The sequence below is a fragment of the Leptonychotes weddellii genome, chromosome 11, assembly GCF_054177405.1.
Source record: "Leptonychotes weddellii isolate Sample4059 chromosome 11, ASM5417740v2, whole genome shotgun sequence".
Classification (NCBI taxonomy): Eukaryota; Metazoa; Chordata; class Mammalia; order Carnivora; family Phocidae; genus Leptonychotes; species Leptonychotes weddellii.
Window position 1 is genome coordinate 4,471,777 of NC_138379.1, and position 16,724 is coordinate 4,488,500.

The following is a 16,724-nucleotide window of genomic DNA, read 5'->3' on the forward strand; positions in this document are numbered from 1 at the left end:
ATCCTATCCAGGTCAGCCGCTGAGTCTTCTCTACCCCACTCCCACCTTTCCACCTCTTCCATGATCTCCCTGGACTACTCCAAAGGCCTCGGAAGATCCTCCTAGGGGCGCCCGGGTGGCTCAGTTGGTTAAGCGACTGCCTTCAGCTCAGGTCATGATCCCGGAGTCCCGGGATCGAGCCCCGCATCGGGCTCCCTGCTTGGCGGGGAATGTGCTTCTCCCTCTGACCCTACCCCCTCTTGTGCTCTCTCTCTCTCAAATAAATAAATAAAATCTTTAAAAATATATATATATCCTCCTAGACCCACATTCGGACACGGCCCTGCTTAGACTCCTCAGTGGCCCCCCCACTGCCAGCAGGGGAGTATCCAGCCAGATGGTTCAAGGTTCTCAGGACCTGGGCCCACTCCCCTCCAGCTCCAACTCCTGACTCTCTCCCTCTCCCTCTCGACAGGCACACACATGCCTTGTCTCTGCTAAATTGGTCCCAGGCCCCCAAATGTACTCAGTGTCTTCATGCTTTGTGCCCCCCGAGGTGCCAGCACCCCTTGCTGGAGGCTGGCTACAGATTCTTCTCCTCCCCCTCCACCTGCTCTAGGAAGCCCTGCCCTCCACAGCCCAGGCAATCTGGTACACGTCTGGCTCGAGGTTTCCTGCCCTTGCAGGTCATGCCATTGACCGCTACTTGACTGGGTCCATCAGCTGGCAGTTATGGTGAGAGCTAGGTCTCGTCCATAGCGGCTCCTGGTCCTCAGCACAGAGCCCGACCTAGCCCGGGACACCCTGACTTGGAGGGAGGGGTGGGCCAGAGCCGCATGAGGGCTGAGGAGCAGGGCGAGAATGCAGGAAGCCTTCCTTCATTCTCCCCCGTGCCCACCCCCGGTGCCCGGACTCACGTAGTTAGTGTAGATGAGCATGACGTATTTGCAGCGAAGGTCCTCCACACCATCGTTCACCACATCCAGCAGGGCTGCCTCCCGATGGTCCTTCCCGTATAGCCCTGGGCAGCAGGAGAGCAAAATGCAGGACTGACACCTGACACGCTACTGACAGGCATGCGGCTGCCTGTGGGCACAGCCAGGGAGGCGGAAGGAGAACGGGGACAGAAGGGCCAGTCCTGATGCACAGTAAGTGCTCGGAACTCGGCGAGAGGCAGCGTGGCAGAGTGCAAGAGCTGCGGGCAGACCTGGGCTTGGCCGTGGGCAGTTTATACAACCTCCTCGTGCTTCCTCCTGCCTCCCTTCCACGGTGTCACCAGACAGCTTGACTTAAGCGCAAGAGGGTCAGAGGGCAGGCACCAAGCAGATAAGCGGGAATGCTGGCTGATGCTTGCCCACCCCCGCCCTGGGCCACCCGCAGCCTCAAGACTCACCGAGGGAGCGGCCCAGGTGTCGCAGGATGGCATTGGACTGGTACAGGGTGAGGTCTCCGTCCTGGAACTTGGGGAGCTGCCCATACAGCTGGGGGGGGGGCGTGGCATGGGTCAGTAAGACACGCTGAGCTCAGCTGCCCCCCACCCTGGTTTTGCCCCACGAAGGCCCAGCACCTGGCCCCTGCCAGGGCGCCGTCACTCACACAGGAGGCCTTGAGCGGGCCCTGCAGCCAGCTCTCCTTGGTCACCACCTCCTCCTTCCAGCTCTGGCCCTGGTCAGCCAGCAGCATGCGCATGGCCTCGCAGCGCCCTGGGGGAGGGGAGAACGGGGTGGTGGGATGTGTGCAGAGACCCCAGCCTCACAGCGCGCTGGGGAGGGGCCACGGGGGCAAGGACTGCTCCGATGACCTCGCTGGACCCTGGGGAGGGGACAGGCCTCAGGGAGCAGGTTGGATACTCCAGCCTTGGGAGCTCAGGGGCAAGGGAAGGAGGCCCGGGCTAGTACCCACATAATGGAGGGATGGGGTGGGGGTCTTGGGGTCTTGGGCTGCAGGCCCAACCTCTGCCTCCCCCAGCTCCCAGTTCCAGGGCCCCTACCTCGCACAGGAAAGTAGACAATGGTGTAGGGCGCCACTGCAGCAGACGGAGACAAGTTTGTTAGAGGCCACGATATCGCGGAAGGGAGCAGCACCAATCTATTCTCCCTGGGGTCCCATTTCCTGCTCTGCTCACTCCGGGACCCTAGGAGCAGGCCCGTGCGCTGGAAGGGCCCGAACCCCACCCCCCACCCAGGGCCCCAACCGCGCGCTGCTGGCCTCGTGGGTCCCCTGGATCCCCATCCCGTCGCAGGGATGGGGGAACCGGGGGAGTGCAGGGCCTTCCACGAACTCTGGCCCGAAGCAGGCGGTCCGGCCTCCAGCCGGGAGCGCCCCGAGCCTCCTGGGAGCACCCCCGGGAGCCCGGGCGGCGGGGACTCACTGGTTGCAACGCGGATGGAGACGGCGGCGGCGGCGGCGGAGGTCGGCGGCACAGCTCAGGCCCGTCGTTCCGCCCTCGGCCGTCCCGCTCCGCCCGGCTCCGCCCCAGTGCTGATTCACTGCGCTCCGGAAGCCGCGCTCCCCCCTCCCCTCCCGAGCCTGAGCCCCGCCCGCGGCCCCCGCCCGCCCTCACCCCCGCCGGCGGCCCTCCCAGCCCCCGGCACCCCTGCAGCAGGCGGGATGTGCGAACTTCGGCCGCGCCCTGGTCGGCTCACTGGCAAGGGCCGGGGTGCCAGTTGCCCGGTTTTCCGGACACTTTAGTGTTTGCCCAATCCTGCTTCTTTCCCTGCTTGGCTGTCGGGCCTCGGAGGCACAAACCCTTTGTCCACCTTCAAAATAAAACAGGCAGTGATTTTACCAGCTAAGTGGGTTTATTCAGGAGTAGCAAAGCGGTATCATTTGAGATCAGCAAGCTGTGGCAAAGCCACAGGCAAGGCCAGGGGATTAGAGAGGAACACTAATTTAGAGAGAGAGAGGGGAGAGTCAGGAGGGGCTGCTCTGAAAGAAGGTCTATTGGAAGGAAGGAGGGGGCGATGGTCTGTCCTTGGCTGAGTGTGGCAGTTCCTCATTGGCTGGGCTATTGGCAAGGGAGGAGAAAATCTCTACTTTCCTCCTGCTGGGGTAGTAAAATGGGAGTCTGTCTTCCCATTGCCGTCTGCAACTGAGGAGGACTGGTCCTAGGTGAGAGCCCCCCCTCCCGCGCCCACCCCATTTTAAATGAGGTCTTCTTTTTTTTTTTTTTAAGATTTTATTTATTTATTTGAGAGAGAATGAGATAGAGAGCATGAGAGGGGGGAGGGTCAGAGGGAGAAGCAGACTCCCCGCTGAGCAGGGAGCCCGACGTGGGACTCGATCCCAGGACTCCAGGATCATGACCTGAGCCGAAGGCAGTCGCTTAACCAACTGAGCCACCCAGGCGCCCTTAAATGAGGTCTTCTTTATTGAATTTCACATTTACCCCTTTTGATCAAGATCTTCACCCCCACCCCCACCCCAAGCATCCCTGGTCAAGAGTCAGGTTTTCCAAATCCAGCGACTTTTGTCCCTCGGTGACAGGAAGGGCCTTTCCTGGGTGTCTTGTCCTACACCAGAGGGAAAGTACACAGATCCGAAACCACTGAGGCCACATGCAGGTAACAAGGAGGGGTAGGAGGGAGGACTCAGGCATTTCCCATCTAATGTCTGTATCTTTTCAAGGTCATGCACGTTGGAAATCATTTCAAAGCATTGAATAACACCACCTTATTGGGTACATCGTTTCTATGATGATTGGACAGGCGAAAGCTACAAAACTTAAAAGTAATTATACGAAGTATAATTAAACTACACAATGCATAATTAAACTATACAAAGTATAATTAAAGGCAACATGACAACTCTAAATTGTAAGATGGGTCTGAGCCACGACCCTAGGCCTGAAGGTAGCCCAAGAATACATGAAAGGACGATGGAGATTCAGGTGAAATTTACTGTAGCCAATGTACTTGTTCCCTAATTTCGTACAACTGGGTTTCTACTTGCCCTGAAGAGTTTATCCACAAGCGGCAAGAGGTGGTGTTTGCAATCACACAGATGCTTCCTTGTTCAGCAAGTAAATAAGGGCTATGGGGTTGTCTCAAATGACCTTAGGCAACAAGTTGTCTGGCTGCCACTCTTTCGGCTGTGGGATTGGCCTGCCCTCTTGATGTTCAGGAGAGATTTCTTTTTTCTCTTTTTCTTTCTTTCCTTCTTTCTTTTTCTTTTCTTTTTTTTTTTTTTAGGGAGAGATTTCCTTTCTTTTCTTTTAAAGATTTTATTTATTTATTGACAGAGACACATTGAGAGAGGGAACACAAGCAGGGGGAGTGGGAGAGGGAGAAGCAGGCTTCCCTGCCGAGCAGGGAGCCCGATGCGGGGCTTGATCCCAGGACCCTGAGATCATGACCTGAGCCGAAGGCAGACGCTTAATGACTGAGCCATGCAGGCGTCCTATTAGGGAGAGAATAAGTGCCAGTGAAAACATGATTAGAAACCCAGAATCACATCCATCTCCTGGGAGCTCCTGTTTAAGGCAGCTGTGGAAAACCAATGGGGTAGACCAATGAGAGGCTTCTGATTTGTCGTGGAAAGAAACTAGACCGGTCAACACAGCAAGAGCACAGGGCCCTTCTATCCTCCAGCTGTCAAGACAATGAGTTGCCCCAGCATAGACATCACTGTCAAAACCTCCACATTTAGAGGAGTAGCCAGGGGACATGCAGAGGGCTCCCTCGTAAGTAGTAGCACTGTGGACCCATCGGCCCATATAGAAGGGTTAGCACCATTCAGCCAAGACTTAGATACTCTATTTAATTACATAGTGAAAGACTACCTAGATTTATGGGTATGTCAGTAAACTTACAAATGGCCCTATTTATATTGGTCACCCTGCAGTGTCCTATGTATACGTGTGTGCGTGTGTATATATGTGTGTGTGTGTATTATATATATTATATAATATATATTTGAGACATCTTTTTTTCCCAACCCAGGGCTGGGTTAAATAGAAGCAAGGACTAGGGTTAGGTGGGTTTGGTGCGCTAACCTTACAAAGGCACCCGAGGAACAATCTAGGTGTACAGTGGCATTTGGGATTCCAGCAAAATTACTCGAAGAGTGAACTAAGGGATCACTGTTGTCATACACGGATTGAGGTTTCTGGGGACAAATCTGACGATTTTGCCTTTTTTGCAATGACTGGGAAATGCGGATGAGAGCCTTATCTGTCCGAGGAAGAGAGGGAGAAAATAGAGTAAGAAACAACAGTGAGTCAAGTACACACAGGCCCGGCCCACTCACCTTGGGGAAGCTGTCTACCAGGCGTCATCTGCTTCAAATACTGGAAAGTTTTACTTTCAGGTCACCCATCCGTGTGCAGGTGCAAATGGGCTTTGGTGCTTTCTTTAGATGTGACCTGTGAATCCTGGAGTGGATTCCCTGAAGTTTGGGACACCCGGGCTAGCTAAGGGTACCTGGTAGGGTCCCCCACAGTGAGCTTGAAGAGAATCATAGAGGTGTCTTTTCCAGTAGAGTAAAATAATCTCTGTGTTGCAAGGTGCGAGGCTTAACGTCTTCATCTCCCCGGAACATGCTGGAAAGAGATTGCTCAACCAAAGCGTGGTTGTTTTCAATAGAAGCCACTGGGCCTTTACAGTATTGGGAAGTAGATCTCCTTTTACTAGCTGTGGATCGAAGGAGGCAGGGGCCAAGTGCATTGGACATCCTGTGACTATCTCAAAGGGTGAAAGTCTGTGAGTTCCAAAAGGGACAGATCTGAGATTTAGAAGGATGAAGGGCAATGCTTTGGGCTAAGGTATTGGAAGGGTCTTTACAAATTTTGCCAGTTGTGTCTTAATGATGCCCTAGTGTGTTGACTGGCCCGAGGACTAAAGACGGCAAGCACGGTGAAAGCTATTGGGCTGGCAAAAGCACAAACCTGTCAGGACACCTGCCCAGTGAAGTAAGTGCCTCCGACCGCTATGAAGCATCGGAGGAGCCCCCCGGGTAGTAATAACCTTTTTAAAATAGGATTTTAGCCACAAAAGAGGCCATGGCCTGTCTACAAGGGAAGCTTCAGTCCAGTGAGAAAACAGGCCACCCGTGACTAAAGCATATTTATATCCATGGGACGGGGCAAGCCGAATAAAAATCCATTCGCCAGACTGTGAATGGTCATTTGGCAATTTTAAATGTCCAGGGGTGGTATGGATGGACTTCCCAGCACTGTATTTTGGACAGGTGGGACAAGCAAGGTGGGCATTTTAATATTTCCCTGCCAGTATCGGCTCCTACAGGCTATCATTTTATCAATAGACCAACAATTTAATGCAGTACAATGGTTAGCAATGGGAATTTTAGAGTGTCTGGCAGGACTGGATTGTATTTGGCTCAAGGCAAAGTCATCTCTTTTTATCAAACCAACAATCATTACATTTCCTATATTGTTTTCCCCTCTCTGGGGCCAGTTGTTGGGCATCTCTTGTCAATTTTTTCTAGATTGTCATCTGGAAGAGCATCCCTTTGGACCATGACAGAGGTTGAGCTCTTGGTTTCCTTGAGCATTTTTTTTAAAGATCTTATTTATTTATTTATTTGAGAGAGAGACAGAGAGAGAAAGCAAGAGCAGGCGGAGGGGCAAAGGGAGAGGGAGAAGCAGACTCCTCACTGAGCAGGGAGCCTGACGAGGGGCTTGATCCCAGGACCCTGAGATTCTGACCTGAGCCGAAGGGCGGACGCTTAACCGACTGAGCCACCCAGGCGCCCCTTCCTTGAGCACTTTTGATAGAAACATCAGCAAGGTGGTTTCCTTTGGCCTCCAGGGTGTTGGGTCTAGCTGCCCGGGAACCTTACTAACAGCCAGAGCAGCTGCAAGCATGCAATATCTAATACATTTTGGACACAGGAGCTATTTAACATTTTATCCCCACTGGAGGTAAGGATGCCTCATTGTTTCCGTAATATTCCAAAGTCATGAGCAACCCTAAAACATACCAGCTGTTGGTGTAAATGCTTGTGGTTTGCAAGCCCGAGGAAGGGCATGTAACCCAGCCTGTGGGGCCGAAGGGGCCAAAGACCAAGGTGCTGCCCCGTGACTTCAGAAAGAGTTGCAATTAGCACAGTGTTTGCTGTTTTCATCCTTTAAATAAGAACCATCCGTAAACCACAAACAACTCTACGCTGGTTCAAGGAGTTTCTTGTCAATTGTCATGGGGAGTCAAAAGGGTGATCCGTCAGCATCAAGCAGGGGTGAGGGGGTCTCATCAGTGAAAAGGGGGAGAGTAGCAGAGTTGAGGTTATTGCAGTGAGAAAGAGCTTTATGAGGAGCAGTTAGCAGGACGGTTTCATAGCCGGTGAGGCGACTGGCCAGAAGGTGTTGAGCATGAGGAGAATTGGAGGGCTTCTGCTGCAGGGGGCACGGGACGGTTAGAGGGGACCCCATGACTATTTCGGCAGTGACCTTAACTAAAAGGGCATCAGCAGGAATAGCTCGGAGGCAAGGGCGTATTCTCAAGCCATGGGTCCAGCTATTGGCTACCATACCCTATGAACCAATGGGTCAACGGTTGTCCCATGTTTTGGGGGGAGCATTCCCTTCTTTCTTGCATAGAAAAAGGAAAACAGGAAGGTGATAATCAGGATGGCCAAGGGCAGGGGGCTTTATTAAATTTTTCTTTAGGGGCTCTTGGCTGGCTCAGTCAGAAGAGCATGTGACTCTTGATCTTGGGATTGTGAGTTCGAACCCCACACTGGGTGTAGAGATTACTAAAAAATAAAAAATAAACTTAAAAAAAAAAAAAACCTCTTTAAAGTCTCAAAAGTGGTGTCATCCTGATCTTTCCAAATAATAGAACCAGGTTTTTTTTGTTTTGTAGGGGGCTGGGCAGTAAAAAGTTTGGAATACAATTTCAACAATAGCCAGCTAGCCTGAGAAAACCTTGCAGTTGGTGCTTAGTCTTGGATTTGGGGGAGTTCAGGATGCCATGAAGCCTAACTGGATCTAAATGCAGCCCCTGCTCCAAGATCGGATGCCATAAAAATTGAACCTGGGTTTGAGCAAACTGCGATTTTTCTTTGAAGAGTTTACGTCCCTTTTGGCTTGAAGTCTTAATAGGTGGATGCTGTCTTCCTTTGAAGAGGTTTGAGAAGGAGAGCAGAGAAGCAAGTCATGTACATATTGTAAAAAGTGGAGTGTACAGAAAACTTCTTATCATCCAAATCAGCCTTTTAAGTTCTGTGAAAAGTAAGGACGTTCTGTGAAACCCGGGGGCGCTACTGTCCAGGTGTATTGTCTTCCTTCTCAAGTGAAGGCAAAAAGAGATTGACTGGCCTTATCCACAGGGATGCTAAAGAAGGTGCCACAGAAACTGATCATAGTGAAAAATTTTCTTTCAGTGGGGATGAAAGCCACTAAAGTATGGGAATTAGGAACAACAGGGTGGTGAGAGATAACATTACCGGTTATGGCTCAGACCTCCATCCTTGGACAAACCTCCATTCTTGACCACTGGGCTTTTTTTCTCAGATAAAACAGGAATATTACAGGGACTAGTACAGGGGATAGTGAGGCCCTGAGCTTTATTTTATTATGGGCCTGATGTCTTGAAGGGACTTTTTTAACGTATAGGATAGATTCATTCTGGGGAGAGGTTTTGAGGGATCTGTTTCAATCTTAATGGTGCGCTGTGAATTCTGCCAATATCAGTTGAAGGCTTGGCCCGTAAGGAGGACGGTGACTGACCAGTGTCCTTGGAGTTAGCCCTAGTGCCGTCAGAGTTGGAGCAAATAAAAGATGTTGAGGGGTCATTTGATTCACCTCTTTGGCTACTTTGATTGCTACTGTCAAATTCTAGAATTGGTTCCCTTTTTGGGAAAAGAATAGTCCAGCCTAATATTTTTCTAAGAGATCTTGGCCCAGTAAGTGAGTCGGGGTGGAGGAACTAAGGAGAGAGGGGTGGGTATCTCTTAGAGGATCTAAACAGAAGGGAATAGGCAGAGACAGAAACCTGTTGAGGTTTATCAGAGACCCCACTATTTGAGTCGTTTTCATACTCCAAGCCAGTGGCTGCTTTATAGCAGAGGGACTGAGCACCAAGAGCATAGCTCGAGGGTCCATAAGAACAGAGAGAAACATTCCCAATCTGAAGAGTTATTTCTCTGAGCTGATTAAGAGGGAGGGTGGGGAGGGCACCTGGGTGGCTCAGATGGTTGGGTGTCTGCCTTCGGTTCAGGTCATGATCCCAGGGTCCTGGGATCGAGTCCCACATCGGGCTCCCTGCTCCTTGGGAGCCTGCTTCTCCCTCTGCTTCTCTCTCTCTGTCTCTCATGAATAAATAAATAAAATCTTTAAAAAAAAAAAAAAGAGGGAGGGTGGGGAAGAGCCCCTGTAATTGCTCAGAGCCCATCATTGGGGATTGGGACCCTGGGAAGGCTGGCTACAGGGTTGAGGGGCTTGGAGTACGTAAGCTTGTAGGAGTCTTTTCTCCGAGTGCCCTGACTCTCTGCAATAGTACCAGACATCAGCAGGGTTTTGGTTTTGTGTAGAGGCCTCTCCATTTGTTGAAGCTGAAAAGTAAGGATTTTTGTGGTCTTTGTTTTGGTCAAATCATCCATAGTGCAGTCAAGCTGATCTGCTAAATTAACTAGATCTGGAGTGGACATGGTTTCCCTTTCCATCCTGGTCCTTTTAAAGAGAAGAGAATGATCCTAATTCAGCACGTTAATAAACAGAATTAGAAGCTACCCTTTTGTGCCTGGGTGGCTCAGTCGTTAAGGGTCTGCCTTCGGCTCAGGTCATGATCTCAGGGTCCTGGGATCGAGCCCCGCATGGGGCTTTCTGCTCAGCAGGAAGCCTGCTTCTCCCTCTCCCACTCCCCCTGCTTGTGTTCCCTCTCTCGCTGTGTCTCTCTGTCAAATAAATAAAATCTTAAAAAAAAAAAAAAAAAGAAGCTACCCAAGTGGACTTGACAGCCAGAGGAAGACCAAAATTTTCCTTAAAAACAATCTGCAGTCAGTTGCAATAGTTATGAATAGATTCATCAGGCTTTTGTGTGCAAGTCTGAATTTTGTTCCAATCAACAGGCTTAGGTAAAGCTATTGTCATTGCTTGGTGGAAATTTCCAGCGAATGTTCTAGCATCTTGCCAAAAGTTAGGCATCTGTTTCTCTAAATCCCTTTTGGGATTTCCCACTGGGCAGGTTTCATCCAATGTTGGCCCTGGCCCTCACCAACAAGCAGGTGGGCTAATTGATACAAATCTGAGAAGCTAGGTGGGTAAGTTTGCATAACCATGCTAAATTCTTCAGCAAACCTATGGGGGTCCTTAGTTACTTTGGGGAAATCTTTTTTTTTTTTTAGTAAACTCTATGCCCAATAGGGCTTGAACTCATGACCCCAAGATTATGTCCTACTGACTGAGCCACCCAGGTGCCCCAGAGGAAATAGTTTTTAAATTGTATTTATTTATTTATTAATTCAAGTATAATTAACATATATTGTTATATTAGTTTCATGTGTACAATATAATGATTCAACAATTCTATGCATTACTCAGGGCTCATCAAGAGATATGTACTCTTAATCCCCTTCACCTATTTCACCCATCCCGCCACCCACCTCCCTCTGGCAACCACCAGTTTGTTCTCTATATTTAAGAGTCTGTTTTTTTGTCTCTTTTTTCTTTCTTTTTTTTTAAGATTTTATTTATTTATTTGACAGAGAGACACAGTGAGAGAGGGAGAGCACAAGCAGGGGGAGCGGCAGGCAGAGGGAGAGGGAAAAGCAGGCTCCCCACTGAGCAAGGAGCCCAACTCGGGACTAGATTCCAGGACCCCGGGATCATGATCTGAGCTGAAGGCAGATGCTTAACTGACTGAGCCACCCAGGTGCCCTGATTTCATTCTTTTTTATGGCCAAGTAATATTCCATTGTATGTGTATACCACATTTTCTTTATCCATTCATCTATGGGTGGACATTTGGGTTGCTTCCATATCTTGGCTACTGTAAATAATGCTGCAGTAAACACAGGGGTGCATATATCTTTTCAAAGTAGTGTTTCTATTTTCTTTGGGTAAATACACAGTAGTAGAATTACTGGATCATATGGTAATTCTATTTTTAATTTTTTGAGAAACCTTCATACTGTTTTCCACAGTGGCTCACCAACTTGCATTCCCACCAATAGTATACTGAGGGTTTCTTTTTCTCCACATCCTCACAACATTTGTTTTTTCACGTGTTTTTGAGTTTAGCCATTCTGATCAGTTGTGATGTAATATATCATCGTGTTTTGATTTGCATTTCCCTGATGATGAGTGAGGTTGAGCATCTTCTTTTCATGTGTCTGTTGCCCATCTGTATGTCTTCTTTGGAAAAATGTCAACTCATGGCTTCTGCCCATTTTTAATTGGACTGTTTGTCTTTTTTTTGGCATTGCGTTTTGTAAGTTCTTTTTTTAAAGATTTTTTTTTTAATTTTGACAGAAGGAGCAAGAGAGCACAAGCAGGGGGAGTAGCAGAGGGAGAGGGAGAAGCAGACTCCCCGCTGAGCAGGGAGCTAGATGCCGGGCTCCATCCCAGGACCCTGGGATTCTGACCTGAGCCAAAGGCAGACACTTAATGACTGAGCCACCCAGGCACCCCAAGTTTTATAAGTTCTTTATGTATTTTGGATAACTCCTTATCAGGTGTATCATTTGCAAATATCTTCTGCCATTCAGTGGGCTTTTTGTTTTGTTGATGGTTTCCTTTGCTGTGCAAAAACTTTTTTATTTTGGTGTAGTCCCATTAGTTTAATTTTGCTTTTATTTCCCTTGCCAAAGGAAACATATCTAGAAAAATGTTCTTATGGCTGATGTTAAAAAGATTATTGCCAATGTTTTCTTCTAGAGATTTTATGGTTTTAGGTCTCAATTCAGGTCTTTAATCTATTTTGAGTTTATTTTTTTGTGTATGGTATAAGAAAGTGGTCCAGTTTCAATCTTTGGCATGTTGCTGTCCAGTTTTCCCAACACCATTTTTTTTTTTAAGATTTTATTTATTTATTTGACAGAGAAAGACACAGCGAGAGAGGGAACACAAACGGGGAGTGGGAGAGGGAGAAGCAGACTCCCTGCCGAGCAGGGAGCCCGATGTGGGACTCGATCCAGGGACTCCAGGATCATGACCTGAGCCGAAGGCAGTCGCTTAACCAACTGAGCCACCCAGGTGCCCCCAACACCATTTTTTGAAGAGACTGCCTTTTTCCCATTGCATATTCTTGCCTCCTTTGAAAAGATTAATTGACCATATAATTGTAGGTTTATTTCTGGGCTCTCTATTCTGTTCCATTGATCTCTGTGTCTTTTTTTAGCCAGTACCATACTGTTTTGATTACTACAGCTTTGTAGTATATCTTGAAATCTGGAATTTTGATACCTCCAGTTTGGGTCTTCTTTTTCCAGATTGCTTTGACTGCTAAGGGTCTTTTGTGGCTGAATACAAATTTTAATATTATCCTACTTCTGTGAAACATGCTGTTGGTGTTTTGACAGGGATTGCATTAAATCTGTAGGTTGCTTTGGGTAGTATGGACACCTTAACAATATTTCATTTTTCCAATCCATGAGCATGGCAAGTCTTTCCATTTGTTTGTGTCATCTTCAGTTTCTTTCATCAGTATTTTACAGTTTTCTGTGTGCAGGTCTTCACTTCCTTGGTTATGTTTATTCCTACGTATTTTGATATTTTTGGTGCAATTGTAAATGGGATTGTTTTCTTTCTCTTTTTTTTTTTTTTTGATTGTTTTCTTTTTTTTTCTTAAGGATTTTGTTTATTATTTGAGAGAGACAGAGAGAACACAGAGGGAGAGTGAGAGGGAGAAGCAGGCTCCCCGCTGAGCTGGGAGCCTGATGCGGGACTTAATCCCAGGACCCTGGGATCATGACCTGAGCCAAAGGCAGACGCCTAATGGACTGAGCCACCCAGGCGTCCCTAGGATTGTTTTCTTAATTGCTCTTTCTGTTACTTCATTATTGATGTGTAGAAATGCAACAGATTTCTGTATGTTGATTTTGAATCCTGCAATTTACTGAATTCATTTATCAGTTCTACTAGTTTCTGGTGGCGTCTTTAGGGTTTTCTATGTATAGTATTATGTCATCTGCAAATAGTGAAAGTTTTATTCTTCCTTACCAATTTGGATGCCTTTTATTTCTTTTTCTTGTCTGATTGCTGTGGCTAGGACTTCCAGTACTATGTTGAATAAAAGTGGTAAGAGTGGACACCTTTGTCTTGTTCCTGATATGAGGGGGAAAGCTCTCAGTTTTTCACCATTGACTATGAGAGCTATGATGGTTTCTCAGATATAGCCTTTATTATGTTGAGATATGTTGTCTCTAACCTACTTTGTTGAGGGTTTTTACCATAAATGGATGTTTTACTTTGTCAAACGCTTTTTCTTCATCTATTGAAATGATCATATGGCTTTTATCCTTTCTCTTGTTGATGTGATGTATCATGTTGATTGATTTGTGAATATTGAACCCTTGCATCCCTGGAATAAATCCCACTTGATCGTGGTGAATGATTTTTTAAAAAAATATGTCACTGGATTTAGTTTCCTAATATTTTGTTGAAGATTTTTGCATCTATATTCATCAGAGATCCTGACCTATAGTTTTCTTTTTTTTTTTAAATGTGTTTATATGGTTTTGATATCAGGGTAATGCTGGCCTTGTAGAATGAATTTGCAAGTTCTCCTTCCTCTTCCATTTTACTTTGGGAAACTCTTTTTTTTTTTTTAAAGATTTATTTATTTATTTGAGAGAGAGAATGAGAGACAGAGAGCACATGAGAGGGGGGAGGGTCAGAGGGAGAAGCAGACTCCCCACTGAGCAGGGAGCCCGATGCGGGACTCGATCCCGGGACTCCAGGATCATGACCTGAGCCGAAGGCAGTCGCCTAACCAACTGAGCCACCCAGGCGCCCCTTTGGGAAACTCTTTAATTATGACTTGCAATTCAGCTTTAGTCCAGAGAACATAAGAAATTTGGGGTTTAGTTGGAAGACTTAACTTCAGAGGGACAGGTTTCAATAGGTTCAGAAGAAGAGGGAGTGGGAAAAGTTTTGGAGGAAAAGGGAAATTCAGTGAAAGGATTAGAATCAGGGAGGGGGCGGAGGGGGGGCAGGGTGAAGAGGAAATAGAGGAAAATGGCCCCAGAGGTGGGGCCTGGGCACAAGGTGGGCTGTTACACCTCCAGAGACCAAGAAGATGGGGGAGAGAAAAAAGAGGCCATTTGACTTCTTTCAATTGTTTGTTTACCTCAGTTAATTTAGAAATGGTATTTTGCAAAGAGGCAATTTTAGAATCCTGCAAACATTTGGAAGCCTCAAGGTACCAATTAAAAAAGGCATCCCATTCAGTTTGTTTAATTTGGAGCTGTAGCTTTCCAGTTTAGCTTTGAGAAAAACAAGTTCGGGAGATTGAAAGCTTCCATACTGGCCATTGAAGCTCTAAATTATCTTTAGCTAAGTTAGTCCATTTAGTTGAAAGTGCACGGAAAGAGGGACTATGGTTTTGAAACCTAAAGCTGGCCAGGGTCCTAGCAGGAGGGCTCTCTTGAAAGAGTTTAGAGGGCAGGGATCCTGTTACTCAAAACTAGAGGTTCAAAAAAATGAGTACTCACCAGAAAGGACAAAGCCTTTAAACAGATCCCGAGGGGTGCCTGGGTGGCTCCGTCGGTGAAGCGTCTGCCTTGGGCTTAGGTCATGATCCCAGGGTCCTGGGATCGAGTCCCACATCAGGCTCCCTGGTCAGTGGAGAGTCTGCTTCTCCCTCTCCCTCTGCCCCTTGCTCTCTCTCTCTCTCTCTCAAATAAGTAACATCTTTAAAAAAATAAAAATAAAAATAAATAAACAGATCCTGAATCAAGCTGGAGCACTCAAAGTGCATGGGGCATAGTGCTTGGATCTGGGAGAGACTTGCCCTCCATCTCCAGGGCCCACAACAGAGCAGTGAGGTCAATGGGCTCTGTGGGCATGGGCATCTGTTTGCTCACCCAGCCTTAGAGCTGTTGGGAGTCTTCTCTGGATCCCACCTCTGATCACCAAGTAACATCGACCTTAAAAATAAGACAGCCCTGGGGCGCCCAGGTGGATCAGTGGGGTAAGCACCTGACTCTTGACCTCAGCTCGGGTCTTGATCTCAGGGTCGTGAGTTTGAGCCCCATGTTGGGCTCCATGCTGGGTGTGGAGCCTACAAATAAATACATAAATACAAGACAGCCAGTTATTTTACCATCAAAATGGATTTATTAAAGAATAGCAAAGAATTGCAATTTGGGACAAGCAAGCTATGGTAGAAGCACGACAAGGCCAGGGAACAAAAGAGAGGAACACTGTAGAGAAAAAGGAGGGAGTAGGGAAGGGTTGCTCTGAAAGAAAGTCTGTTGGAAGAAAGGAGAGCTCAGAGTGATGGCAGTTTCTCATCGACTGGGCTGTTGCTGGTTGAGGAGAAAAATCTCCCTTCCTCCTGCTGGGACAGTTGCGTATAGGCTTTTTCCTACCAGAAATGTAAGGTCCTTCTCTTCTACCCCGGGTGCCGTTGATGACCCACGGTTGGGCATGAGAGCTCCCCCTTCTGGCCTCCCAGCTCCATTTTTAAAAATTATTTTATTTGCTTGTTTTATTTATTTTATTTTTTCTAAGTAGGCTCCTTGCCCAGCGTGGAGCCTATTGTGGGGCTTGAACTCACAACTCTGAGGTCAAGACCTGAGCTGAGATCAAAAGTCACATGTTCAACTGACTGAGCCACCCAAGCACCCCTTAATTTTTTAAAAGCTTTTTTTAATTTAAGTAATCTGTACACCCAGCATGGGGCTCGAACTCATGACCAGGAGATCAAGAGTTGCATGCTCTTATGAATGAGCAAGCCCCAGGTACCCTCCAACTCCATGTTAAATGAGGTGTCCTTGGGGTGTCTGGGTGGCTTAGTCTGTTGGGCATCTGACTCTTGGTTTCGGCTCAGGTCATGATCCCAGGGTCATCAGATGGAGCCCTGTGTCGGGCTCAGCCTCAGTGTGGAATCTGCTTGAGAGTCTCTCTCTCCTTCTGCCCCTCCCCCCCAATAAATAAAGTCTTAAAAAATAGATGAGGTGTCCTTTATGCAGTTCCGCACCTTGCACGTAGACACTTGCTCCCGCAGACAGACACAGACAAGCGCTCACGCACACGCTAACACTCCAAACTTGGTTTCTCACACCCATACCACTTTCATGGCTCTTGTCATAGTCATGTCCCTGATGCTGTCTACTAGCCAACTTCCTCTAAATTTCCTTACTTCTTCAACGAAAACATGCTTATTTAATTTTTTTAAAATATTTTATTTATTTGACAGAGAGCACAAACAGGGGGAGAGGGAGAAGCAGACTCCCCGCGGAGCAAGGAGCCCAATGCAGCACTCAGTCCCAGGACCCTGGGATCATGACCTGAGCCGAAGGCAGATACTTAACGGACTGAGCCACCCAGGTGCCCCTGTACGTTACATTTCATGACTTATTTTATAACTTGAAGTCTGTACCTTTTGACCCCCTTCACCCATTTTGTCCACCCTCCATCGTAGGGTTTTATTACTATTCTGTGTATTTGATTCCCCTCTTACTAGGGCTCAGCTCTTTTTCTACCTTTTTTGTCACACCTTTCTATATTGTTCCAGTTCCTCTGTGGCCACAACTTTGTGAACTCTTAGATTCTATCTCATTAAATTATTTTAGGATTATTTTTTCTCTCTGAATAGATTTAAGTATTCCATGAGCAAGGAGTT

The 16,724-nt window shown here is 47.5% G+C and overlaps 1 protein-coding gene and 1 long non-coding RNA gene across 3 annotated transcripts in view; one reads left to right on the forward strand and one right to left on the reverse strand.

Annotated features, from left to right (window-relative positions):
- The window catches only part of LOC102730785 (glutathione S-transferase P), a 3,222-nt gene extending 743 nt beyond the window's left edge, over positions 1 to 2,479 (reverse strand). The window contains exons 1-5 of the mRNA XM_006743604.3: positions 2,351 to 2,479; positions 1,970 to 2,005; positions 1,576 to 1,682; positions 1,373 to 1,460; positions 897 to 1,000 (exon numbers count right to left, since the gene is read on the reverse strand). Of these exons, the coding sequence (XP_006743667.1) occupies positions 897 to 1,000; positions 1,373 to 1,460; positions 1,576 to 1,682; positions 1,970 to 2,005; position 2,351 (336 nt within the window). The 5' untranslated portion in view covers positions 2,352 to 2,479. The remainder of the gene's footprint in view (positions 1 to 896; positions 1,001 to 1,372; positions 1,461 to 1,575; positions 1,683 to 1,969; positions 2,006 to 2,350) is intronic.
- Positions 2,480 to 2,951: 472 nt separating this feature from the next.
- LOC115944385 (uncharacterized) overlaps positions 2,952 to 16,724 on the forward strand; it is a 23,262-nt gene continuing 9,489 nt past the window's right edge. For both annotated transcript variants that reach the window (XR_014138457.1, XR_004078940.2), the window contains exon 1: positions 2,952 to 3,090. This is a non-coding gene — a long non-coding RNA (uncharacterized LOC115944385). The remainder of the gene's footprint in view (positions 3,091 to 16,724) is intronic.